Source organism: Dipodomys merriami, unplaced genomic scaffold (assembly GCF_024711535.1).
Source record: "Dipodomys merriami isolate MVZ:Mamm:240054 unplaced genomic scaffold, mDipMer1.0.p SCAF_4, whole genome shotgun sequence".
NCBI lineage: Eukaryota > Metazoa > Chordata > Mammalia > Rodentia > Heteromyidae > Dipodomys > Dipodomys merriami.
The window spans coordinates 60,891,956-60,918,812 of NW_027205603.1; the positions used below are offsets into that span (position 1 = coordinate 60,891,956).

A 26,857-nucleotide genomic window follows, 5' to 3' on the forward strand; every position below is an offset into this window, starting at 1 on the left:
GACTCTTTTTTTGAAAATTTTATTTTTTGTTTATGTGGTACTGAGGAATTGAACCCAGGGCTTCGTGCATGCCAGGCAAACACTCTACCACCAGGCCACATTCCCTGCCCACTTGGAAACTTTTTTGGTGACATTAAATATAGCATCAAAAATACTTCAAATTAATGTCCATATAGCTTACTATAAAACAATAAACACAGAGTAAAGCTATTTGTTATTTACTCATGTCTAGGCAGAACAACAGAGTTAGAATGTAATCAGTTCCAAATAAAGTAGTTTTCTGGCTTAACAATAGATATCTGCAAGTATAAAACTATTATAAATAATGAAAATAGTCAAAATGTCTTTTTTTTTTTTTGGGTCCGGTCGTGGGCCTGGGCGCTGTCCCTCAACTCTTCAGCTCAAGGCTAGCGCTCTACCACTTGAGCCACAGTGCCACTTCGGGCTTTTTTTTTCCTGCTTATGTGGTGCTGGGGAATCGAACCTAGGGCCTCATGCATGCAAGGCAAGCGCTCTACCACTGAGCCACCTTCCCAGCCCTCAAAATATCTTAAGTTTTAGATTTTTCATTTTTGAATTAAACTTGACAAGAAGGTATGCTTTTCTTTTATCCCTATACTAAAATAGTTGCATTTATAGCAGATGATATCCATCTGTAAATAAACATAACCTTCTATCTACATTTTAGATGAAAATAGGACATGCTCATAAACATTAAGCTTATAAATTGCCAATAAAAGAAACTCATATGCATTTCTAACACTAAAGAACAATTATTATGTTATAGACTGTCAAACATGGGTAATGTGTCCAAGTTTCTGAATATTTACAATGAAATAAAAGAGAAAAAAGGAAACAGGACAAGTTTGTCCCTCTAAAGGCAACATAGGTTTAATGTAGGTTAAAATATATAGGTTTAATATTTTCAAGCTAATGGTTTAGTACATTTGCTTACTGAAATAAAAAGAAATCACGCCCATTATGACTGACCTGCCAAATGTGAGCCTCTGTGCGGATCTTGTTGCTTGCACTTTTTTTTTTTTGCCTTCAACACAAATCTCCCTGAATTTCTGATGCAATTACAAAGAAATATAATTTTAGAGTAAAAAAATTTATTTAAAGATAAAGCTTGCAAATCGTTTCAGCACAAAAAACGTGAGCATCAGTTACTTTGACATTTATTTTGTTGCAATGCTAGGCTCAGGGTAAGTTTTATAAGTATGCATGTGTCACAGTCAGGAAAAGGATTTGAAGGGTCACTCATTCCTCCCTTTAGAAGGTGGCTAGAATAAGTAGTAAATACAAGATTATAACTTTGCTAAAAACTATTCCCTTTCGATCTACCCCATCTCATGTTTGAACCCAAATGTAGATACATGTATAGAGAGTTTTTGGCAAGCAGGAAGCCACCAGAATCTCTCAATGAAGCTACGAGGGGCAAACTGTGAGACCTGACTTTTTGAATGTGCCACTACTGTAAAGGTCAAATCTTAGTGATGTCAAGGGACCAGCACATTGTCTGCTGGGTTTGTTATACTCCTATTTCTCTCTTTATATACTCATTTAATAAATAATATACCAATCTCATCCTACTAGAAAAATTCATGGGCTGATGAATTATCTTACTTGCTGTTCACTTGTTGGCATTAATTGTGAGAGTTCTTGAAAAACCAAACAATGACTTATTGGTATTAAGAATTTTTGTCACTTTAAGAGCGTTAGAAGAATTGTTTAGGGGCTGGGAAGGTGGCTCAGTGGTAGAGTGCTTGCCTTGCATGCCTGAGGCCCTGGGTTCGATTCCCCAGCACCACATAAGCAAAAAGAAAAAAAGCCGGAAGTGGCGTTGTGGCTCAAGTGGTAGAGCGCTAGCCTTGAGCTGAAGAGCTGAGGGACAGTGCTCAGGCCCAGAGTTCAAGCCCCACAACCGGACCCCCCCCAAAAAAAGAATTGTTTATACATATATAAATGGATATTTGTTAAGATAGAAATGAAATAACTTTTAATACTATAAAACAAAGGGAGAGGAAATAAGCTAAAACTGGTAATATAACATTATCATTATTGTGTATAGTTCTGCCTGTCACTGGTGAGGTCCATGAGCTATAGGCAGTGTTTTACAAATATCTGTATTCCTGACAACCCTTCAGCTAGCCACTCATTGTGTGGCTTTACTGAGTCCAAATTCTGATCTCTGGCGTAACAGATCAGACTGGAGGAGGTGCTGTGAACATTTCTACAATGACTTCTCTACCCTGGCTAGATTCATTTTACGGCTATATATGAGGAATGTGTATATTAAATATTGTTAGCAGACAACACTGCAATTGCTAATTAATGGCCATATAGTTCTACAAAACTCCATAATTAAACTTTCCATGGGACAAGAGATAGCCTAGCAAAAAGTCTGTGTTTGTTACCTTACTAAGTGAAGTATCCACGTACCAAAAAGGAATAATTCTGCCAGGCATCAGTGGCTCACACCTATAATCCTAGTTATTAAGGAGGCTGAGATCTGAGGATCAGAGTTCGAAGCCTGCCCAGACAGGAAAAGTCCTTGAGTCTCTTATCTTCAAGACAAGACTCTTATTTCGGTGGTTAATACCACCAAAAAGGCTTGGGAAGTGGAGCTGTGGCTCAAGTGGGAGTGTGCTAACCTTGAGCAAAAAAGCTCAGAGACAGTGCCCAAGCCCTGAGTTTAAACTCCAGGACAGGGACACACACACACACACACACACACACACACACACACACACACACACACACACACACACACACACACACACACACACACACACACACACACACACACACACACACACACACACACACACACACACACACACACACACACACACACACACACACACACACACACACACACACGAGAATAATTCTAAATTGTTATAGTATAGTCTGTCTGTCTGTCTTCTCCAGTTCAGCTCAGAGACAGTGCCCAAGCCCTGAGTTTAAACTCCAGGAGACACACACACACACACACACACACACACACACACACACACACACACACACACACACACACACACACACACACACACACACACACACACACACGAGAATAATTCTAAATTGTTATAGTATAGTCTGTCTGTCTGTCTTCTCCAGTTCAGCTCAGAGACAGTGCCCAAGCCCTGAGTTTAAACTCCAGGAGACACACACACACACACACACACACACACACACACACACACACACACACACACACACACACACACACACACACACACACACACACACACACACACACACACACACACACACACACACACACACACACACACACACACACACACACACACACACACAGACACACACACACACACACACACACACACACACACACACACACACACACACACACTGCCCAAGCCCTGAGTTTAAACTCCAGGAGACACACACACACACACACACGAGAATAATTCTAAATTGTTATAGTATAGTCTGTCTGTCTGTCTCCTCCAGTTCATTGTGTAGTTAAGTGAAATTCCAAAGGCGTGGTATTAGTATACACCTCTGTCTACATATGATGGCGATCAGTTAAGAGTCTATTCTTACTGACGCATTTGTCCGAATGTAAAGTCTGTATTCCTAATGTTTACCACAAACCCAGCGAAGCTGATGATCTGTCTGCAGGTTTGTCAGTTCTTCAATAGTTCTCCAGCTACACTGACAGGCATAAGCCCGGGCTCCTTTCTTCGTTACCAGTTTTGTTTTTAATTTGTGGAAGTCCGGCATGTTGTTCCTGTTGGTAAACAGGAAGGCTTCATCATTATGGCTTTGTTCAGTGTTTAATGACACAGAAGTTCTAATCGCTTTAGCTTCCTCTTGTTTCCAAGCAGATTATCTTAACAGCAAATGACCTTAGTTCCTTCTCACAAATAGAAGACAGGCTTCAGCAGTTTCTTTCTGATGATATTTCTCTGATATTTAGTACTACTTTTTTCTTTTAAAGACGGGGTGTTGCTAAGTTGCCCGGGCCAGACTCCTATTCATGGTCTTAGCCTCCCAAGTGCTGAGATTATAGGCATGCTCCATCACACCCATTTAATATTCAGCACTTTTTAATGGTAATCCTATAGCATATTTATTAAGATATTGTACTGTAGAATACAGTAGTAAAAAGGTTGAAGAATTACTGATTTGACTGGTCAGAGATGACATGAATGAGAAAAATGGTAAGTACGGTGGTTCTCCTATCTCAGATTTGCATGTATATCATAAAAGTTAACAATATAGGAAGTGGAGAAAGTGTAAGAAGCACAAAGGTAATAAGCTCTTACAAAAAACCCTTAACAGAGGAAAAGGTGCCTGCTACTTCTGCATGTTGAAATGTCTGTATCTTTCATTTATTTCAGTGATTTTCTTATTTAGCCATACTATCAACATCAAGTATATGCCAATCCCCAAATAAATGGTGACAAGGTTAAAGTAAGTAAATCATTGAGCAAGACAGTCATGAAAAATAATAATCATTAAATTTGGTGCCTTTACAAAAAGGAATATAGAATTCACTATAAATTTCATTAATAAAGAAAATCAATTATAATTTTATGATAATTCACATGCTAGGTTTATATAAGCATTCAAAATGGAATGACAAAATATATAAAGTGAAATGATGAAACGGTAGAAACACTAAAGGGAGGCAGTGCATACTTTGTGCATACACAGGCAACAGAGTGCCCTCTGGTGGTCAGTGGGCACCACATTCATCCTGTACTACAAAATTAGGCAATGATTTAGGCATAGACCTAATGAATCCTCAGAGATATTCCAGGCCAATGGTCTGACTAGGAAAGTGAGCCTCTAACTAGTTAAGTGACTTAGCTAAGGTTATAGGGTTATAAGGTTATAAGGTTATAGGGTTAGAACTGAGTAAGTTTTATCTGAAAGAAAAAAAATCAGGCTGTGCACCTGTGGTTCACACCTATAATCCTAGCTACTCAGGAGGCTGAGATCTGAGAATTGGGATTTGAAGCCAGACTAGGCAAACAAATCTGAGAAATTATCTCCAAGTAACAAGCAGGTCAATATACACATGAGGAAATGCTAAAACCTCCCTGGCCATCAAGGAAATGCAAATCAACATGGACATTCCATTTTACCCAGTAAGAGTGGCCAGCATAGATAATTTGAATAATAAAAAATGATGGGGGGTGTGTGTGTGGAAAAAAAGGAACTCTATTACAATGTTGGTGGGAATGTAAACTAGTACAACCACTCTGGCAGTTCCTTAAAAAACTAAACATAGCTGGGCGCTGGTGGCTCACGCTTGCAATCCTAGCTACTCAAGAGGCTGAGGTCTGAGGATCACATTTCAAAGCCAGCCTGGGCAGGAAAGTCCATGAGACTCATCGCCAATTAAACATCAGAAAACCGGAAATGGCACAGTGGTTCAAATGGTAGAGTGGCTTGCCTTGAGCTGAAGAGCTCAGGGATAGCACCGATGCCCAGAGTTCAAGCCCTATGACCAGCAAAAACAAACAGACAAAACTAAAGAGAACTACCCTATTATCTAGCCATATCATTCTTGCCCAGCGCACTGCAAGTCAGGATACAGTAAAGACTTTTGCACATCCATGTTCATTGCTGCATTGTTCACAATAGCCAAGTTATGGAAACAGCCCAGATGCCCTACAATAGATGAGTGGCTCAAGAAAATATAGTACCTATGTATAATGAAAGTGTACTAATTACACAATATGATAACATTGTATTAAAATATTGTGTGAATAATACAATATAATCATTTGTGGGGAAATGGATGGACCTAGAAAAAATTATGTTAAGTGAAGTAAGTCAGGCTCAGAGAGACAAATTTCTTTCATATGTATTTCTAAAATACAAACAAACATGACAATGTATACAGTCATATCCATATATACACAAACGATTTGCCAAAAGGATGGTATGCTTAGGGAGGAGTCCAGTGGTGTAATTCCTCTGAATATCTGAAGAACCATTTAATAAAAGGAATACCAGAAAGCCGAAACATGCTGTGTGTGTGTGTGTGTACGTGTGTACAGGGGCACAGGAATGGAAGGAGGAAGGGTGAGCAAATGTAGTCATTACATTCAAGGCTTAGTATGTAGAAAGTGAGCTAGGGATGGGATAGGGAAAGTGGGAGGAAAAGGGGTGATATTGACCAGCACGCATTGTCATCATAACCTAACTTCTGACGTCTGCAATTAAAACCCCTTACTTGCAATGACTTAATAAAAATAAATATTTAAAGGAAAATAACCAGTGAAATGACGCAAGTAATGACGCAAGTGGTAGAGTACCAGCTCTGAGGGAAAAACAGAGCCAAGAAAGGGTGTGAGCCCTTGAGTTCAAACTCCAGTACAAAAAAAAAATCACCACAACTAAGCTAATTAAAATGAGAGAATATGTTTTTTATTCATTTTGCTTTAAAAAAAAATTGTACTGTGGTTTGAACTCAAGCTGACATACGTGCTAGGCTGCCACTCTACTACTTGAATTATGCTTCCAGACTTTTTGCTTTATTTTCAGATTGGGTGTTGTGGCCTGGAGCACTATCTTCTTACTTTTGATTTCCACACAGTTGGAATGATAGGCCTACACTGTGTGTGTGTGTGTGTGTGTGCGTGCGTGCGTGCGTGTGTGTGTGTGTGTGTGTGTGTGTGTACATGAGGTCTAGCTAAATCACTTTTTTCCTAGGCTGGCATTAAACCACAATCCTCTCAATCCCTACTTCCTAGGTAGCTGGAATTATAGGCATGAGCTACCATGGCCAGATATACTCTGAATGACAAACTTAACCTAACTTCACATCTTATTGCTTTTATTTTTGTTTGTTAGTTTGTATTTGTTCCAGTAATGGGGCTTGAACTCAGGGCCTGGGTGCTGTCTGTGCCTGAACTTTTTCATTCAAGGCTGGTATTCTATCACTTAAGCCATAGCTTCATTTTTGTTTTTTTTGCTGGTTAATCAGAGGTAAGAGTCTCACAGACTTTCTTGTCCTAGCTGGCTTCAAACTGCAACCTTTAGACCTCAGCCAGGATCCTGAGTAGGTAGGATTACAGGTGTGAGCCACAGGAACCTGGCCTAATCTAACATTTTTATACTTGACTGAATCCTTAGAGATTTTAGGAATAGGAATCATGAGTAGTCAGAAAACGATACACTACAAGTGCTTTTTTCCTGTTGTTTTTTTTTCTTTCTTTCTTTCTAAAGACAGGGTTTTCTTATATAGCCCAGACTTGGCCTCTAACTTATTCTGTTGCGTACGCCACTCGAACTTGTGATCCTCCTGCTTTAGCCTTCTCAGTGCTGGAATTACAGACATGTGTCATCACACTCAGTGCCAGGAGCTTTTTAGGAAGAATATATGTTCAAAGTTTAGGAAATAAATTATCTTATCATTTTTCCTTAATCACATAAATTAATAAAATCGTAAAAGTGTTTTTCTTGGTGACTGTGGTAGTAATCACTCACTACTTATTGTGTTCAATAAGTATTGATTTCCCTTCCTTCCTTCCTTCCTTCCTTCCTTCCTTCCTTCCTTTTTTTTTTTTGTTGGTTGTGGGGCTTGAACTCTGGGCCTGGGCCCTGTCCCTCAGCTCTTCAGCTCAAGGCGAGCGCTCTACTGCTTGAGCCACAGCGCCACTTCCGGTTTTCTAGTGGTTTATTGGACATAAGAGTGTCACAGACTTTCCTGGCTTTGAACCGTGATCCTCAGATCTCAGCCTCCTGAGTGGCTAGGATTATAGGTGTGAGCCACTGGTGCCCGGCTCCTTCCTTTTTTTTGTGTGCCAGTCCTGGGGCTTGAATTCATAGCCTGGCATTGTCCTTGAGATTCTTGTTCTCAAGGTTAGTGCCCTACCTCTTGAGCCATAGTGTCATTTCCAACACTATTGGAGATAAGAGTCTCATGGACATTCCCGTCCAGGCTGGTTTTGAACTGCAATCCTCAGAACTCAGCCTCATGAAGTAGCTAGGATTACAGGTGTGAGCCATCAGTGCTCAGTTCACTCTTGTTTCTTTTAGAAAGTTCTAGAGCTTGTCAATACTAGGATACCTGATTTCTTCATCTATAAAACAAGAGCAATAAAACAATAAAATGGCACCACACAGCATTTTATCCTGCAACAGATATGCAGAGTGATACCACTGAAGATAGACAACTCACTGCACTATGGGAAACACTTTCAATAGCATTTGCAAACCTGTTTTTCCCTTTCTTTTTCTTTTATTCAGTACTAGGGATTGAACTTAGGGCTTTGTATTTGTTAGACAGGTGCTCTATTACTTGAACTATGTCCCTAGCCCTTTTTGCTTGAAGTTATTTTTCAGGTAGGGTCTTGTTTTTCCATGTCCAGTTTGGCTTTGACTGTGATCTCCTATTTTAAACATCCTGTACAGCTGAGCTGACAGGCTCATGACACCATGCCCAACTTTCTTCACTGAGATGGAGTCTTGAGACCCCTCTCTCATCTATCATATTCACATTTATTGAATTCATCTATGATGAACTGTGCATTATTTGACAGCAAAAACTAGGTACTGAATAACATCTGTTGGATTAAGAAATGCTAGTAAGTTGTGCAAAAACAAATGTCATTTATATCTTGGTTGGGACAGCCTATTCTTTTTTTTTTTTTTTTTCCTGGTCCTGGGTGCTGACCCTAAACACCTTTTGCACAAGGCTAGCACTCTACACGTGAGCTACAGCACCACTTCTGGAGTCTAACTGATTTTCCTTTCCAGTCTGGTTTTGAACCTTGACCCTCAGATCTCAGTCTCCTAAGTAGCTAAGATTATAGGTGTTAGCCACTGGCACCTGGCTAGCTTCTTCTTTAGTTGTTTCATTCTTTTATCTCTAAAAATATTCCTAGATATCTTGATAGTCGAGATCCTATCCACTGATTTAAATAATAACACAAAGTTTATTTTTAGTACAGTAGTAAATCTTCTAGTAGTCACTATTTTTTTTTTTTTCCTGTGCTGGTCCCTGAGGCTTGAACTCAGTATCTGGGTTCTAGCTCTGAGTTTTTTTGTGCTCAAGGCTAGTGCTCTAACACTTGAGCCACAGCTCTACTTCTAGCATTTTGGTGGTTAATTGGAGATAAGAGTTTTATTGACTTTTCTGCCCACGCTGGCTTCAAACTACAATCCTTAGATCTCAGCCTCCTAAGCAGCTAGGATTATAGAAGTGAGCCACTGGTGTGTGCCTGCCTGCCTGCCTGCCCGCCCGTTTTTTTTCTTTCTTTCTTTTTCTTTTTTTTTTAAATTTTTATTTATTTATTTTTATTGTGAAAATACTGTACAGAGGGGTTACAATTACATGGGCAAGATAATAAGTACATTTCTTATCAAGCATTGTAGCCTCCTCCTTTGTTTCCCCTTCCCATCCCTTCCCATCCTCCCCCCGCCCCCCCAAGCCTCCCCACCCCCCTTCTTTCCCTCCCTCCTTCCTTCCTTCCTTCTTTTCTTCCTTCCTTCCTTCCTTCCTTCCTTCCTTCCTTCCTTCCTTCCTTCCTTCCTTCCTTTCTTTCTTCCTTCCTTTCTTTCTTTCTTTCTCTTTCAAGACAGGGTGATAATATGTAGCTCAGGCTGGCCTTGAAATCATTATCCTCCTGTCTTAGCCTCCAGAGGTGTGTATACCATGCCTGGCTCCAATGTTCTTGCTGACTCTGATGCTGCATAATTCAGTTCCTCATGTACCAATCAAGATAGTTTATAAAAATGCATGGTGTAGAAATGGAGTGACAGGGGGCTGGGAAGGTGGCTCAGTGGTAGAGCACTTGCCTTGCATGCATGAAGCCCTGTGTTCGATTCCTCAGCACCACATAAGCAAAAAAAAAAAAAAAGCCGGAAGTCGCGCTGTGGCTCAAGTGGTAGAGCACTAGCCTTGAGCTGAAGAGCTGAGGGACAGCACCCAGGCCCGGAGTTCAGGCCCCACAACCGGACCCAAAAAAAAAAAAAAAAAGAAAAAAAGAAATGGAGTGACAAAGGTGAGCAAATGGAGCAGTAGTACTCACTAGATACTGTTTAAGATGAACTATACAACTTGTGGGTAGGGAGGGGAGGAAAAAACTGGGTAAGAGCAAGGGAAGGGCTGACATTGTCTAAATGTGCTCTTGACTTATGTAACTGTAACCCCTCTGTACACCACCTTTATAATAACAATTAAAAAGTATGTGATCTAAGCCGGGCGTTGGTGGCTCATGCCTATAACCCTAGCTACTCAGGAGGCTGAGATCTGAGGATAGCAGTTCAGAGCCAGCCCGGGCAGAAAGTCTGAGAGAGACTTATCTCCAATAAACCACCAGAAAACCAGAAGTGGTGCTGTGACTCAAGTGGTAGTGTGCCAGCCTTGAGTTGAAGAGCTGAGGGACAGCACCCAGGCCCAGGGTTCAAACCTCATAACCACCAAAAAAAAAAAAAGTATGTGATCTCTCTTGTTGACACATGATGATTATTAGCCAGAAGATACTAAGTGGGTTTAGAAAAAGTGGGAAAGGCAAAGGGAAACTGAAATTAAAAGCTAACATTTCCAACTATGGGGAAAAAAAAGTAGGCTAAATCTGAGAGCAGGGGTTCTGAACTTTGGACTTCTGGGACAGAGCTAGGCTTTATTTGGGTGAGGAACTATAAAGCCTCTGAGGTTGTAATTTTCCCTAGGCTTGAATGTTTTATGTGTGGATTATGAGCGCATGTGTGAGTTTAATGCCAAACTGGGTAGCGAGGGAACCAGGGAAGATGCAGGACACACTGCAGTCTGAGAAGCAGGGAGGGCTTGGTTAGGTAAAATGTCAGGCAGGTCTCCCAGGAACTTGCACAGCCATCAGGAGTGGGCACGGAGAACAGAGATGGGCTTAAGTCTTAACAAAAGTAAAAGTAGAAGAGAAAGCTGGGCAGAGCCTGGAGAGGCCTAAATGCCTGCTAAGAAACTTGATTCTGTGAGTAGAGGAGTGTTGGGTATAATAGTAGCAAACTTGGAGCTATGCTTTAGAAAAGCCTGGTCTGAAAGACCAGCGAATACTTCTATACTGTTGTCCAGAAATAACAAATCCTTATTTAGACTGACAGAAAACAAATGGAAAGGAAGAGGTAACATGGCAAGAAAAATACTGAAGAGCTTGAAAGCCACATTGTCTCTTGGCCAAGACCAGGAGACAATACAGCAAAATGAGAAATGCAAAGTCTTTCATATACTTTTTCAGAGTGAAGTTCCTTAAAAACATATCCAAGGGCTATATCTGATGTCTCAGACCTCAAAGCCCAGGTACGTGGGAGGGGGAGAAAGCAGAATGGAGGCTGAGTGGAACAAAAGTTAGTGAGATCCTATTTTAAAAATAAACTAAAAGTGAATGGCTGTAGGCGTGGCTCATGTGCAGTAACACATTTGCTGACCAAGTGAAGTTCACAGCTCAAGCCCCAGTACTGAAAACAGAATCAGAGGAAACATACCTGAAAAACAGATAATCACATGATTTGTCCCACATATAGTCACTGTAGCTCACTACCCAGAAATCACAAGCTATACAACGCAGACGGTCACATGCTCTGATCAAAGAAAAAGAAATGCTCATTAGAAACTATACGTATCACAGGATACATTTACAGATTACAGATTAGTCAATATGTAAGCAAAAAGTACAGGTTAACAATGAGTGTTTGTACTAAGGAATTATTTACACATCTAAATTTCAGGTTAATTTTTGCATACATCCAAGATCTTGCACATGAATACATATAAGCACACATATATAATAACAGACATAAAACAAAGATCTATTTATCTTTTTTTTTTTTTTTTGTCGGTTGTGGGGCTTGAACTCTGGGCCTGGGTGCTGTCTCTGAGTTATTCAACTCAAGGCTAGTGCTCTACCACGTGAGCCACAGCGCCACTTCCTATATATCTTTTAATTAGATGATTTTCAAATTATATTGGAGGGAGCTCTTTATTTAAGCTACCTAAGTGCTTCTCTTTCTACTGAAATTTCCAGAAGCTTTTCTATCAAAGAATATATGACACTACCCTGAAACAAATCTATCTCTACTGTAAATGACTTCTGTGCTGGAATCATAGCTTATGTTTTTTAGTTTCCCCATGACCTAGTATCAGTGTATTCATTTGCTTGGTTAAAATGTATTCATTTGCTTGTTGGTGGCTCATGGCTATAATCCTTGCTACTCAGGAGGCTGAAATCTGAGAATCGGGCCTGGGTAGGAAAGTCTGTGAGACTTATCTCTGTTTAAACTACCAGAAAACAGGAAGTGGTACTGTGGGCTCAAAGTGGTTGAGCATTAGCCTTGAACAAAAGATCTCAGGGACAGCACCCACAACCTGATTTTCAGGTTCAGCCCCACGACCAAAAAAAAAGATGAAAACTGGGCTGGGAAGGTGGTTCAGTGATAGAGCGCTTGCCTTGCATGCATGAGGCCCTGGGTTTGATTCCTCAGCACCATATAAGCAAAAAGAAAAAAGCCGGAAGTGGCATTGTGGCTCAAGTGGTAGAGCACTAGCCTTGAGCTGAAGAGCTGAGGGACAGTGCCCAGGCCCAGAGTTGAGGCCCATGACCGGACCCCCCCCCCCCCCCCCGCCAAAAAAAAGATGAAAACTTTTCAACAGATTGTCAAATATGTGTCTTTACTCCTTATCCACCTAGTGCTTATAAATGACAACAAAGGAAAAAAATATTCACTGTCACAAGTACAGTTAGCAAAGTGCATGGACTCTGGGCATAGAGAGGTAGGCTTAAATGCTGATCCTATTATTATTATTATTATTATTATTATTATTATTATTATTATTATTTTTAGTGTCAGTACTGGCTCAGCTTGCTTGGCTTTCTTGCACATAGCTGGTGCTCAACCATTTAAAAAATATATAAATTTCATAGGCAATTCTATATTTTCTTTCAATTTGTTAACCATTTATGAAGGTGTATCTGGTACATATGGAAATTCAACAGATTCACATTTGTACAAATTTGAATTCACATTTTGGATGTACAAGTCAGCAAATGCAAAGTGATGGTTCCCAAAGCGACCATTATTTGCTTGCTTATGCATCTAGCTTATTACATGACTGCACAGAGTGTTAACTTTAATGCCTTAATACATATATGCAATTTGGCTGAATTATTGCTGTGTTGGGAGTCATTATTTAGAATCTCCTGACATCTTATATGTGTAAAATCTCAACCATAATGTTAAATACAGCTTTGTAATTTAAAATTTAGTAGTTTATTTAAATCTATTCACACTACCACATTTTCTTACAAGTAATATTCAGTTAAAGAAGTCATTTCACTGCTCTGACTCACTCTACTAGATCATAATTAGTACAGTCTATGGAATAATCCAGTCTGGCAAATGGTTTAAAAAGTATGCTACAGATAAAATTCAGTTGGCTTGAAAATAATGCATTGGTTTTTTATCTATATCACTTACTAATATCACCACGCAACTATTCTTTCTCTTTTCCACAAACTGAGCTAAAGAACTAAATCTTTTTTTTTTCTTTCTTTCTTTTTTTTCTGTGCTGCTCCTGGGGCTTGAACTCAGAGCCTGGGTGTTGATGCTGTCCTTGAGCTTTTTTGTTGAAGGTTGGCACTTTGCCACTTGAGCCACAACTCTTCTGGCTTTATTGGTGATTAACTGGAGTTAAGAGTCTCCTGAGCTTTCCTGCCCGGATTGCCTTTGAACTTCAATCTTCAGATCTCAGCCTCCTGAGTAGCTGGGATTACAGGTGTGAAATACCAGTGCAGCTCCAATAGCAAAAGCAGTTACTTCCTTGCTACCCACATTAAATGCAGTAAATTGGTGCACTTGAAAGTGTATTTAACAGGTTAGGGGTCAAGTTTCCAGTTTGAGTCCTTGTTTCATAATAATGAAAATGACCCTGGGCAAAGCATATTACCTGGGAATTTTATTTTTTGTATTGGACCTGGGGACTGAAATTAGGGTCTAGATGCTGTCCTGGAGCTTTTTTTTTTTTTTTTTTGTCAGTTGTGGGGTCTTGAACTCTGGGTCTAGGCACTGTCTCTGAGTTCTTCAGCTCAAGGCAAGTGCTCTGGCACTTGAGCCACAACGCCACTTCCAATTTTCTGGTGGTTTTATTGGGGATAAAAGTCTCACAAACTTTTCTGCCCAGGCTGGCTTTGAACCATCATCCTCAGATCTCAGCTTCATGAGTAGCTAGGATTACAGGCATGAGCCACCAGCGCCTGGCTATGTCCCTGAGCTTTTTTGCTCAAGGCTAAGTGCTCTATCACATCAGCCATAGCTCTACTTCCAGCTTTTTGGTGGTTAACTGGAGATGGTTAACTGGAGACAGACTTTCCTGCCTGGATTGGTAGTAAAAAGTCTATGAGACCCTTATCTCTAAATAACCATCAAAAAGGTGAAGGTGGAGTTGGGGCTTAAGTGGTAGAGCACTAACTGTGAACAAAAAGCTAAGGAACAGCTTAGGCCTTGAGTTCAAGCCCCAGTACCAGCAAACAAATAAAAACCCCAATAAAGTAATGTAGGAGGTAGGTTTTTTGCCAAAAATAGAACCAAAGATAGCAAGGCAGTGCAAAGATTTTCTTAAAATCATCCTGTATTGTGAAAATGGTGATGGAATACGCTAGGAATTAACATGGGCTTGGAGTAAGACTGGCTGAGATACTGGGTAAGAAAGTGAGTCTGGAAAGGAGAAGGGAACATACAAGCAGCAGTGGTAGGGTTCTGGTTTAGAAATATGTAAATCAAGTGACTGTGCTTGAAAACTTTTTGTGTAATGAGGACGTGTAGTTTTCTGCTGTTTGGCGAATCAGTGTGGCTGAGGCATCATGGGTAGTGCCACTGTATTGCTTCCCACTGCCTGGAAGGTGCTTTCTCCTGGTGCTTGTGAAAACCAAGCTTAAGGACTGGTGCTGGTGGCTCACTCACGCCTGTAATCCTAGCTAGTCAGGAGGCTGAGATCTGAGGAGTTCGGTTCAAAGCCAGCCTGGGCAGGAGAGTCTGTGAGATTCTTATCTCCAATTAACCACCAGAAATTTGGAAGTGGTCAAGTGGCTCAAAGTGGTAGAGTGGTAGAGCAAAAGAGCTCAAGGACAGCGCCCAGGCTCTGGGTTCAGGTCCATGACTGACAGAAAAGAAATAAAAGAGAACCAAGTTTGACCTTAGTGAGCTAGGAGTTTCTACACAATGAACCCTACATCACAGCCCTTGGTAGCTAATTGCCAAGAAAAAGAAACATTTCAATGAACTGTCCTTAGAATGCCTAATAAAATATGCTTCTCATTATAAAATAAATTGATGCCAAGATGGTAAGAACTACATCTCAACAAAACAGCATCGATTAAAACAAAAACAGAAACAAAAACAAAAAATCCTACTGGGAAAGAATAAGGTATTTGTGACATCCTACCTCTGTGATGTATTCGTTCCAATCCCCCATGGAACACTGCTTCCACTCAGGTACACTGGTCCGCAACTGGATGTGTTCAAAAGAAACAGGAGGAGTTAATTTGGCCCCACTGACTTTGTGTGCTTCTAATCAAATTGCACATCTCCCCTAGCAAGCCAGCTATTTAAAAGAAGAGGTATTTATTTTATTGGACATAACATACATATTTAGGAACACTCAAAGAATCCAAATGAGTCACAGAAAAATGTGTTTGCCAAATAATGTAAGGAACAAAGTAAATGCTACAGAACATAACAGAACATTAATTTTGAGAAACTGTTCACACATTTTTTAAACACAGAAAATTATTTACAATAGCAATAATCTCCCATTTAATTTCCTTTATACTAAGGGCGGGAGGGGGCATAGACCATAAGAACATTGAGGATATTGTTATTGATCTTTCTCCTAAAGACCAACCTACATTTTATTCTTCAGTGTCACTGCTCTTCAAATGGTAACAAAATCTATTAGACTAGGCTCATAGTGTTTGCTCACTGGAGTGTGTAACTCACTAAAGTGATCTCAACTTACCTTTTACTGAGGCCTTGAATAGAGGCTTTAGTAGATGTGTTACCTGAAGATCTAGATTTTAATTTCTGTTAGAAAACAAAATAAGAGGCCAAGAGTGACTTTGAGAATGGCAACATGAAAGCTAATATTCTTTGTTTTAAACTATTACTTTAAACTATTTTTAAAAAATTTGGTAGCATCATTTTGTAAGTGTCTGAAAGGAAAACAATGATCATGACCATTTAAAGTTTAACAAGGAAGTACAAATCCATAAGGAATTTGTAAATTACTTTCCTACACTGACTTTTTAGTACAGGAAATTGATATACTGCCACTAGCATGGTAAGATTTACAGTCACTTTATAACTCTTCAGTTAATATCAGAGTTCAATGATTTAATATGAAGGACCTGCTATTTAAAACTTAATTCTGGAAAAATTCAATTGAGGAAGAAAAAAACCCAAACCAACCCAGACTAATTTTTAAAGGCTGTGAGTGTTATGCATCTGAATTAAAAATAAATGAACCAAACTCCTGTATAACTTCAGGAATATTAGTTTTGACCAAAGGGAATGGTATCAACCAACAGATTTTCAAGGAAAATGTAGTTACCTAGTTATAATTAAACAGTAGTTCCTAATGATTACATAATCTGCCCATCACTGGCCAGCATTATTAAGTGTTAACTGGTATATGTTCTTAAACAACATAAACCAAGCACATATTAGGACCACCACTAAGGAGAGGAAGTAAGATACAGGAAGTCAATTTTAACTATGTAGAGACATGCCTTCATCTTACCTAGTGAGTGAGGAAGTTGAATGGAGGCAAAAATATTTTGTTCTCTTATTTTTTTTACATTAAACAGGATTTTTTTCCCCCCTCACATCTGAAAAATGTGCATGGGTCTTTTCTTTTTTGCCAGTCCTGGGGTTTGAACTCAGGGCCTGGGCACTGTCCTTGAGCTTCTTCTGCTCAAGGCTATCGCTCTACCACTTGAGCCACAACACTACTTCCAGCTTTTTCTTAGTAGTTGATTGGCCATAAGAGTCTCGCAGACTTTCCTGCTATCCTCAGATCTCAGCCTCCTGAGTAGCTAGGATTAGAGGTGCCAGCTGGGTCTTTTCATATTAGGAAATGTTTTATATTACCATCCAAACCTGACACTTTAATACAGTGACATTTGTTGTTGGTTTCTGGGCTTTCTAGAGTGGGTCTGAGAGCAGTGAAAAAAAATGTAACAAATGAAGCCAGCACCCATGCCTGGCTCTAATCCTAACTACTCAAGAGGATGAAATCTGAGAATTATTGTTGGAAGCCAGCCCAGGCCAGAAAGTCCATGAGAATCTTATCTTCAATTAACTACCAAAAAGCCAGGAATGGAGGTATGGCTCAAGTGACAGAGCATTAGCTTTGAGTGAAAAAGTTCACAGATAGTGCCCAGACCTGTGTTCAAGCCTCAGGACTAGCATGCATGCATGCACACATGCAGGCATGCACTCAAAATGTAACAAATGGGAGGGCCAAGGCTGCGTGAGGGTTAGTGCTGTGGGGTATGAGATGCCTGATAGGACAGTGTGGGCAGGACCATTCATTCATAAACACTTCTTTTACTCGCCCAATAAATATTTAACTCAGATCAGTTCTCTCCCTTAAGAGACAGAAAACCAGATATAATAACTAGGAAGAAACATAGAAACGTACAAAATTTATTATTTCTTCATGACTTAAGAGCTATATTCAATTTAGTATATCTTAAAGCCTTACCAGAGAAATATTTATCTTAAAAATAATGTCTCATATATAGATATATACCTTAGAATAGTTAATAAGTTCAGATGATTAATGGGTAACAAAAACATCATACCATTTTCTTTTTTTTTTTTTTTTTGGTTCCAGTCGTGGGGCCTGAACTCTGGGCCTGGGCACTGTCCCTCAGCTCTTTAGCTCAAGGCTAGCGCTCTACCACTTGAGCCACAGTGCCACTTCCGGCTTTTTTCTTTTTGCTTATGTGGTGCTGAGGAATCAAACCCAGGGCCTCATGCATGCAAGGCAAGCGCTCGACCTCTGAGCCAACTTCCCAGCCCAATCATCCCATTTTCTTTACCTACTAATTAGCATCACCATTTGGCACTTAGGCTGCACTAATTTGGCACTTGTGCTTCTTGCAGAGTGTTTAACATTACCATTGCACTGACTTATCATGAGACAGGTGAATGAAAATGTCAAATTTATAAAAATTCAGATTTTAAAAGCTATATTAATACAAGCAATGCAATCCTAGCTACTCAGGAGGCAGATACCTGAGGATCAAGGTTCAAAGCCAGCCTGAGCAAGAGAGTCTGTGAAACTAATCAATTAATTAGCAAAAATCTGGAAGTGGAGTTGTGGCTCAAGTGGTAGTGCACTAGCCATGAACAAAAAAGCTTAGGGACAGTGTCCAAGTCCTGAATTCATGTCCCAGGACCCAGATCCAACAGACAGACACACACACACACATGCATACACGCACGCACACATGCACACATAAACACACTATTCCAATAAGATCATTCTTGGTCTCACTGACAAAAATACCAGTGGCCTACATTCATAACCTGTGCTTTTCAGTCCACTGTCTTAACCTTGTTTAGCTTAAAAACAAAACAAAAACACCCAAAAGCTCTTGTGCTATATTTATTTCTTTGTTACATATATTTTCTGGGTTTTCTTTATGACCTTTGTAAATTAGACATTTGTTTGATATCTTTAAAAAATTCTAATGAGTAATGCTACACACATATCACACTGGTATACACTAGGGTGTACAAACTCTCATACACTGCTGGTGAGAAAAACTAAACGACACAGCTACTTTGAAAATGAATTTGGCAATGGGTAGAAAAGGTGAAGCTGAGCATATAGCTTATGACCTAGGCCTTCCTTTTCTAGGAAAAGACATCTAATGGAGTACTATTTGCAATAGTAAACTACTGGGTTTAGTCTAGATGTCTATGGCCGGTGAAGTGAATAAATAAGTTGTGGACTATTATATGCCACTTAAAAATTGTTTATGGTATTTACCTTCTTAAAATATCAAAGCATTGATGGAAAGGATAGCAGTTACCTCAGAATAGGACTTGAGGTCTTAAACAATATCTCCGCTATTTATTTACTAAAAATAAAAGTTTGGAGGATACCTAGTTCAATCTAGGCTACATAATGAGTTTGACTGAGGCCATCCTAAGCTACAGATGGCCTCAGTCTAAAAAAACTGTTTTAAAAATTAAAAATAAGTAAAAATTTAAAAAGCATAACAATATAGCAAAACATTGAAATATATTTAGTTTGGATAGCTATTAAGATATGTTCAGTAGAATGGTGACTATATTATTATTTCATGAACACTTTACAAAATTAAAAGAGATACATAAATATTAAAAAAAATTGTTGTTGTTTGAGCTAGTTCTGGGGCTTGAACTTAAGGCCTGGGCACTGTCCTTGAGTGTTTTTGTTCAAGGCTAGAATTATACCCCTTGAGCCACAGCTCCACTAATGGCTTTTTGGAAGTTAATTGAAAATAAGAAAGAGTATCATGAACTTTTCCTGCCTGGGCTGACTTGGAAGTGAGATCCTCAGATCTCAGCTTCCTCAGTAGACAGGATTGTAGACATGACCAGCAGTACTCAGCTAAAAAGTTGAAATATTAACACTTCACAGGCTATTAGCAATAGCACTGCAGCTGAGATGCTAAACATATACCTACAGTGAACGTTTTCTGTTTTGAGCTTTTTACAAAAGTGATTTTAGACAACAAATAAATACAAGTGAACAACCTGACAGCTGTGTGTTGACTTTTACACCAACAGCTTTCCTAGTTTATTCTTGCTGAGAAAGAAACAGGGAAGCACACAGTGAGAGTTTCTCATATATAATTTCCTCTATATTTTATTTTTATTTTTTATTTTTTGGGTCCGGTCATGGGGCCTGAACTCTGGGCCTGGGCACTGTCCCTCCGTTCTTCAGCTCAAGGCTAGCGCTCTACCACTTGAGCCACAGCACCACTTCTGGCTTTTTGATTTTTGCTTATGTGGTGCTGAGGAATCGAACCCAGGGCCTCAGGCATGCAAGGCAAGCGCTCTACCACTGAGCCAACTTCCCAGCCTATATTTTATTTTTAAAAGTAATTGTACTTTTTAAAGTAATTGTACTCAGGGTTCAAAGGACTACATATAGCCACTGTGCCCTCTTTAAGGCTATTCTAATAGTCTAGAAATATAAAGACTTACTAGCTAGGCGCCAGCGGCTCACACCTGTAATCCTAGCTACTAAGGAGGCTGAGATCTGAGGATTGTGGTTGAAAACTAGCCTGGGAAAGAAAGTCCATGAGGCACTTATCTCCAATTAACTACCAGAAAACCAAAAGCGGCACTGTGGTAGGGCATCCGCCTTGAGATGAAGAGCTCAGGGACAGTGCTCTGACACTGACAAAACAGTGTCCCCCAACTGACAAAAACAAAAAACCCAAAACAAAAACACCTGACTTACAAAGGTTTTTCTATCCAAGTTGGGTTCTTCAAATATTTCATTAATAAGACTATCAAGATCATCTTCTTTTTCTGTTGATCTGAAAAAGAAAAGTACACAAGAAAATCTCTCCTGAAAGTGTAAGAACAGATAAGCTCTTTACATGAGGACTTTTGTTTCAGGTCCACTATTGGACATTATCATGCCAGGGGAAGTGTGATGTTAACTGTTTTTCCTGTTATGGATGCAGCCTAAGTTTCTGAGACAAAGATATACTTTATTGGTATAAATTCACATATGCTCTTTACTGTTGCATATGTAAAAAAGACAAGACAGCTACACCCACGTTACATTCAAGAGAAAACTGGGAATCTACTTTTCTAAATGACATCAATTACTTCTTTAGCGAATATGAAAACAAATGGAATGTTAAGTAGTACTTGTTATAAGCAAAAGTTTCCACTGGATGTCAACCATGCCTCTTTATTAGAGGAGCCAAAGTTCACATCATCAAATGACAAAAAAAAAAAGACAAAGAAAAGCCAACTCAAATCAAGTAAAGTAAAATTCTTGATGGGTCCCGGTGGCTCACACTACTAAGGAGGCTCATATCTGAGGATCACAGTTTGAAGCCAGCCAGGGCAGGAAAGTCCATGAGCCTCGGACCTCCAATAAACTACCAAAAAACTGGAAGTGGATTTGTGACTCAAGTGGTAGAGCACGAGTCTTAAGCAAAAAGAAGCTCAGGGACAAAGCACAGGCTCAGAGTTCAAGGACTAGCACCAAAAACAAACAAACCCTCTACAACAAACAAATATAAATAAGCCAACCAACCAAAAAAAAAAAAATACGACTCTCCCAAACAAAACAAAACACACACATGCTATCTCTTTATCTTTTGCTGGAAAGTCATCCTGGATTATTAATATGCACTGTTTCTGTCCAAAACAACTTCTATTTAAAAGCAAACACAATATTTACTAAATGTCAGGCTCTGTCTTTACACGAGGTATCTTTATTACTCTAATTTTTAGGTGAAGAGAAGGCACTGAGAGATTCAGAAGTTTGTCCAAAGTCATACAAATCACAGGAGAAAGCAGGGCAGTCCACCACCTACCATGCCATGAGATGAGTCCTTTTTATAGTTCAAATGTTGTGGATACTATGTATCAGTATTATCGCCACAGCTTCATTGGACATTTAATTGACTTGTTTTGGAAGGCAAGTTTGTTGTTGTTGTTTGTTTTGGCCAAACTAACTTAGAAATGTATTTATTCTTAAGTGTCTTAACACCAGGAGTTGTAGCTCTTCTTTGTTCCTACCTTGTATAAGATGAATTTAACATGGCGCAAGAAAATCCAGAGCCTATTGCTTCATGCTTGATGGTTGATCTAGCTATCTGCTTCATCCCCGGCCCCCTCCCCGTCTCTTTTATCCCCAGTGTCTTGCTTTCCCCTGGCTTGTTCCTTTGCTTTGAGAGCATGTTTAAAACTTTTCTCTTTAAGAAAACAAACAACTACCAAAAAAAATCATAAAAAACCCCACCCCAACAAACTCAAGCCACTTTAAAAAATAACATTTATTTAAGCTGCTAACTTTCCTTACTCACTACTGAAAATAGTTTCCATCCATATGCTGCTTCTTCAAAAGCAGGTTAGACTTGGCATCAGTTGGTAACCTAGATGAATTTCTCAACTTAAAACTCCCAAAACGCCTAATCTGGTGAGTGAAAAAAAGATAACAGTATTTACCTCCTAGGGATGTGGAGATTAAATAAAACCTAGAAAGCATTCAGCATAGAGAAGTGACTCAATCAGTATTAGCTATTATTATTGTAGTTATTATCTGAGAGATTATATGTAAATATTCCCATTGGTATCACCCTACTTTGTTACTACTGCACTTTTACCCAACCAATACAAGTCTTTTTTTTTTTTTTCCCTCTCAAAGACAGCTTGCTGTGTAGCTCAGGTAGGTCTTAAAGTCATGATTCTTTTGCTTCAGTCTCCTGCATGCTGGGACTACAGGCATGTGTTACCATACCTGGTTTCATATCAGTCTTAAAAAAAAACTTCATTATGTATTTTTCTGTATCATTTTGAATACTCTGACAAATTACATTTTACTACTATATTAGTTAATTTGTTTCCTAGCTCTTTATTAATTTTAGCTCAAGGCAAAATTTTAATGTAACATTACATACATACATATGTGATATATTCATATATGGATAATATATTTAGAATTAGATTTATGATCTTTGTTGCTTTTTGCTTAGTTGCCAGACAAAATGTTTAGCACAAATGACAACACTAGTGATTCACTAAAGCGTTTTATAAATTTATTACTGAAAATCTAGGGGCCCATTGAGAGTAGTGATCACAGTTGTTTCTACATTTATTTTATAAATGTTCCTTGATATTCAAATGATTTTTAGAACTTCTGGTTTAAACTACTTTAGAATTTTTTCAATGGTTTTATGTTCTAATACTTTTTTTTTGTTCCAGTCCTGGGGCTTTTATTCAAGAGCCTAGATGCTGTCTCTAAGCTTTTGTGTTCAAAGTTAGTACTCTATACCACTTGAGCCATAGCTCCACTTCTCAACTTTTGATGGTTTAATTAGACATGAGTCTCATGGACTTTGCTGCCCTGGGCTGGCTTCCAATTGCAATCTTCCGATCTCAACTCCTGGGTAGCTAGAGTGCGCAGCTTGATAGTGATTTTTTAAAAATAAATACATATCAGTATAAATAAGTCTAGGGAATTGAATATAGCACTTCCGGGAAATCACATACACACACCTCACAAATGTAGTTATAAAGTTAACAAGAAATGATCCAAAGGTGTCTCTGTGTAATTTCCCAAATATTCTCGGCAAATGGCAATTAACAAAAGGACGACTCCCAACTGATGATTTTGAGGTTGGGGGGGAAATGGAGGAGGAAGTAAGTCCTATTAGTAATTATTACAGGGGGGCAAATTTGAAGGTTTTTTTGGGGGGGGGAACTAAAAAAAAATCAAAGATTTAAGAAATGTCCCCAGATTTTGATATGGCTGTCAGTCAACTGCTTGTTCCTTAACTTGGATCATGGAGAGGAAAAGGTAGTTGGCTAATTAACGCAGACACTGCTGACAACAATAAACTCCGTTGGCATGAGTCTCATCTAACCCCGTGGGTTTAAAGACACATCGGGAAATGCCATTTAGAACGACGTTTTCTCCTTTCGCAGTGACAGGCCAGGGACTGCCCCGGGGAAAGGGGGCAGAGCAGGTTTTCTGCTAGGGAGCACCGCAGGGTTAGGAGAACTGCTGGGACGCGCGAGCTACAAACCCTCTAGCCCCGGGGCGGCCGGGACAGAGAAGCGGCGCCTCCACGAGCACGCGGGCCGGACCAGAGCGTGGACTCCAGCTCCAGCCCCAGTCCTCAGAGCGGCTGTCTGGCGGGACCAGGAGGGAAGGGCGGGACTCGGCAGGCGCCGGGGGCGGGGCCAGCCCGGGCGGGGCGGGGCCAGCCCGGGCGGGGCGGGGCCAGCCCGGGCGGGGCGGGGCCAGCCCGGGCGGGGCGGGGCTCTGGCCTAGTCTGGAGAGGTCGGGCGGCTCCCGCCCGCCAGTCCGGGTAGCGCGGCCTCCGAGCGGGGTTTCGCGGGGCTGATCCCCAATGCCGGGCGGGGGTCGCCCGCGCGTTTCGCGAGGGGGCGCCGGCGGGGGCGGGGAGGACGGCTTTGAGCCGGCTTTCGCTAGGGCAGCCCACCCCTCCCGCCCGTGAACCTGAGATTCTTCCTCGTCTGGTCTTGGCTGGAGTCGCTGAAGTTGGTGAGGCCGCCGCGGCCTTTGGCCCGCTCGGTCTTGCCCGGCCTCAGAGGGTCGAGTCTGCAAAACTTGCTCTCGACTTCATCCAAGAGCTCATCCAGGTCCTCCGCCATCTTGAATCGTCACGTTTTCCTCTCGGGGGGTGGCCTGGGGCCGCGGGTTGTTTCCATGGCAACGCGAGAACCCGCGCGGGGCGGGCGCGCATGCGCGAGCCCCGAAGCCGCCGTGGCCGACGCCCGCGAGGTGGGGGCGCTGCTGAGTTGGCGGTGGAGGTCGGGGCGGGTCCAGAGCTCGGGGCGGCGCGGGGTGCCCCGCCGGGCGGGGGACCCCGGCTGTCGGCTCCTGCTGGCCTAGCGGACGCTGTCGCTTTAGTTCCTCCTAGCTTTTCCACCAGCTCGCGTCCGTTTTCCTCGTCCGCACTCACGCTGTTTCCGCAAGTACGACAGTGCCCTTCGCCCCCTCTTCGGCCCCTCCGTGCGGGTCGGCCATTCGTAAATACCTTAAATGATCTGCGGGTGGTCCGGAGAGGACGCTCCAGATGAAAAAGAACATTGTTTTAGGAAAAATTTCGCTTCCCGTAGTCGGCAGGATTCGAACCTGCGCGGGGAGACCCCAATGGATTTCTAGTCCATCGCCTTAACCACTCGGCCACGACTACTGCTGGTGTGAATTTTGGCAGTGAGATTCTATGTAGACTCTGGGCACCAGCGTCTGCCGCAGTAACAGGTGCCACGTAGATCCGGAGAAGGCCACGGCCCGGCCGCCCGGCTCAGGCTCAGTCCGCGCGGGGGCTGAGATCCGTTGTCGGAGGAGCACTTGGAACGTGCCCACCCTTAGTATTCCGTCAGATAAAGGGAGTTTGAGGTAGATCTCCAGAGTCACAGTCAGCGAGCGCGAGGAGGAGCGAGGGCCAGAGGCTCGGCGGGAGGGGAGGGAGAGAGAGCGAGTGAGAACGAGGGGGACGCTCAGGATTAGGACTCACCTACCCCGTTGCACCGCCCGGGGGCCATTTCTACCGGAGGAGCTGGAACTGGCGCCGCCACCAGTTCGGCTGCGCCTCTCTAGAGGATCAACTTCCAGGACTCTCTTTTTCTCTAGCTAGTATGTAAATTGCTGATATCCACCTGTTCACAGGTGCCGTGCCCGTCAGGCCGTGCTGTAACGTGCTGCTTGGAAGACGTGTAACGTCGGTTTCAGAGATAGTGTTATGAACGTTATTCCTGTCAAGGCTCTCGCCGTCTAACCAGTGCCCCAGGAGCATTTCTAAAATAGGATTAGCAAAGATCCCTGGAACCCCTGGGAATGGTGTGATCCAGATGATTTATTAGTTTCATGAATTTACTTTGTTGGGAATATCCTTGCTGTCCCGGAAGAGCGACCTAAAACGAGTGGCGCGCTAGACGGCAGGCTGCCTCACCACTGGACTCCACCTTTGAAGTCATTTCCAGAACATGTTATCGAGCAATTAGCTTTAAAAAACTAAGTTAAAAATTCGCCACCTTCTGATTTTTTTTTTTTACTCCATTTTTACCATTTCTTATGGTGGTGAAGTATTGATGTGTATTGTTTCTGGAAAATTGTGCCCCCACCCCCAAGAGCTGCTAAAACTTGTGTTTTCATCTAAGCCGTGTGTATGTGTGTGTTAAACTTGTGTTCAGGTTCACTAATTTTACATTACCATCAACAGTGTGTGTACAAGGGTTCATTTCCCCCCCCCCCCCAGCATCCCTGCCAGCATTGTTTTTTGTTTATCTTTGGCTTTAATTTTTAAAGTCATTATTGTTCTTTTTATTTTTTTGCCAGTCCTGGGGCTTGAACTCAGGGCCTGGGCTCTGTCCCTGTGTTTCTTTGTGCTCAAGGCTAGGTTTCTACCATTTGAGCCACAGCTCCACTTCCAGCTTTTTCTGAGTAGTTTACTGGAGATAGAGTCTCCCAGACTTTCCTGCCCTAGCTAGCTGAACAGCGATCCTTAGATCTCAGCCTCCTAGTAACTAACATTACAGGCATGAGCCACTGTAGCCTACCTTTATCCTTGGTTTTCAATTTTTTTTAAATTTTATAATCTTCAAGTAGTTGTACAAAGCATTTTTAATTCAATATATCAATTTATTAGTATAATGAATCTCTATCAATATCACTCCTTCTATTCTCCAGTTCTCCCAAGGTTATCCATTTCCTTGTTTTTTGATGTTTTGATGTTAGCTGTTGCGATAGGACTGAAAGGAAATGTCATTGTTGTTTGATTTGCATTTGTTTATGGCTAAGATGTTGGGCTTAAACTCTACAAGCTTTTTCTTGGCTTTTTTTACTCCAGGCTGGTGCTCTTTTGAGCCACACATCCACTTCTGACTTGTTGTGGTTTAATTGGAGACAAGACTGCTCTTTTTTTTTTTTTTGTCCTGGGAGGAATGGTTTCAAATCTTCTCATATCTCAGCCTCCAGAGTAGCTAGGATCACAGGTGACATGTAATAGTAGTTGAAAGAATCTCTTTGAGCAGGTAGATGATTTTTGAGAGACTATGAAAATATAGAAGGACATGTTTCTAGTTTTATATTTTTGTGTGAATTTTAGAAGGAAATTGG

General features: G+C 41.0%; 1 protein-coding gene, 1 long non-coding RNA gene and 1 other non-coding gene across 5 annotated transcripts; 1 reads left to right on the forward strand and 2 right to left on the reverse strand.

The window, feature by feature from the left end:
* Cfap418 (cilia and flagella associated protein 418) lies at window positions 1-25,135 on the reverse strand. 3 transcript variants are annotated; one of them, XM_069991106.1, is made up of 6 exons: window positions 24,774-25,135; window positions 20,486-20,564; window positions 15,980-16,044; window positions 15,407-15,472; window positions 11,455-11,550; window positions 1-3,760 (listed from the first exon to the last, which is right to left on the reverse strand). In XM_069991106.1, exons 1-6 carry the CDS (start codon window positions 24,824-24,826, stop codon window positions 3,607-3,609), a joined length of 513 nt encoding a protein of 170 aa, XP_069847207.1. In that variant the 5' UTR covers window positions 24,827-25,135; the 3' UTR covers window positions 1-3,606. The 3 variants fall into 3 exon arrangements, with proteins under 3 accessions (XP_069847207.1, XP_069847205.1, XP_069847206.1); XM_069991104.1 differs by lacking the exon at window positions 24,774-25,135 and adding an exon at window positions 24,233-24,490; XM_069991105.1 differs by lacking the exons at window positions 11,455-11,550; window positions 24,774-25,135 and adding an exon at window positions 24,233-24,490.
* LOC138805878 (uncharacterized) lies at window positions 24,546-25,898 on the forward strand. The gene is made up of 2 exons (XR_011365663.1): window positions 24,546-24,711; window positions 25,409-25,898. It is a non-coding gene; the product is annotated as an uncharacterized lncRNA (long non-coding RNA).
* On the reverse strand, window positions 24,851-24,932 carry Trnas-aga (transfer RNA serine (anticodon AGA)). The gene has a single exon. It is a non-coding gene; the product is annotated as a tRNA-Ser (tRNA).
* Window positions 25,899-26,857: the final 959 nt, after the last annotated feature.

Coding starts and splice junctions, on each gene's coding strand:
- Cfap418 (XM_069991104.1), bottom strand. CDS start 24,387: ATGGCGGAGGACCTGGATGAGCTCTTGGATGAAGTCGAGAGCAAGTTT. Junction 16,045..20,485: donor ACTTGGATAGAAAAACCTTT/GTAAGTCAGGTG, acceptor GTTTTCTAACAG/AAATTAAAATCTAGATCTTC. Junction 15,473..15,979: donor ATTCAAGGCCTCAGTAAAAG/GTAAGTTGAGAT, acceptor GAACACATCCAG/TTGCGGACCAGTGTACCTGA.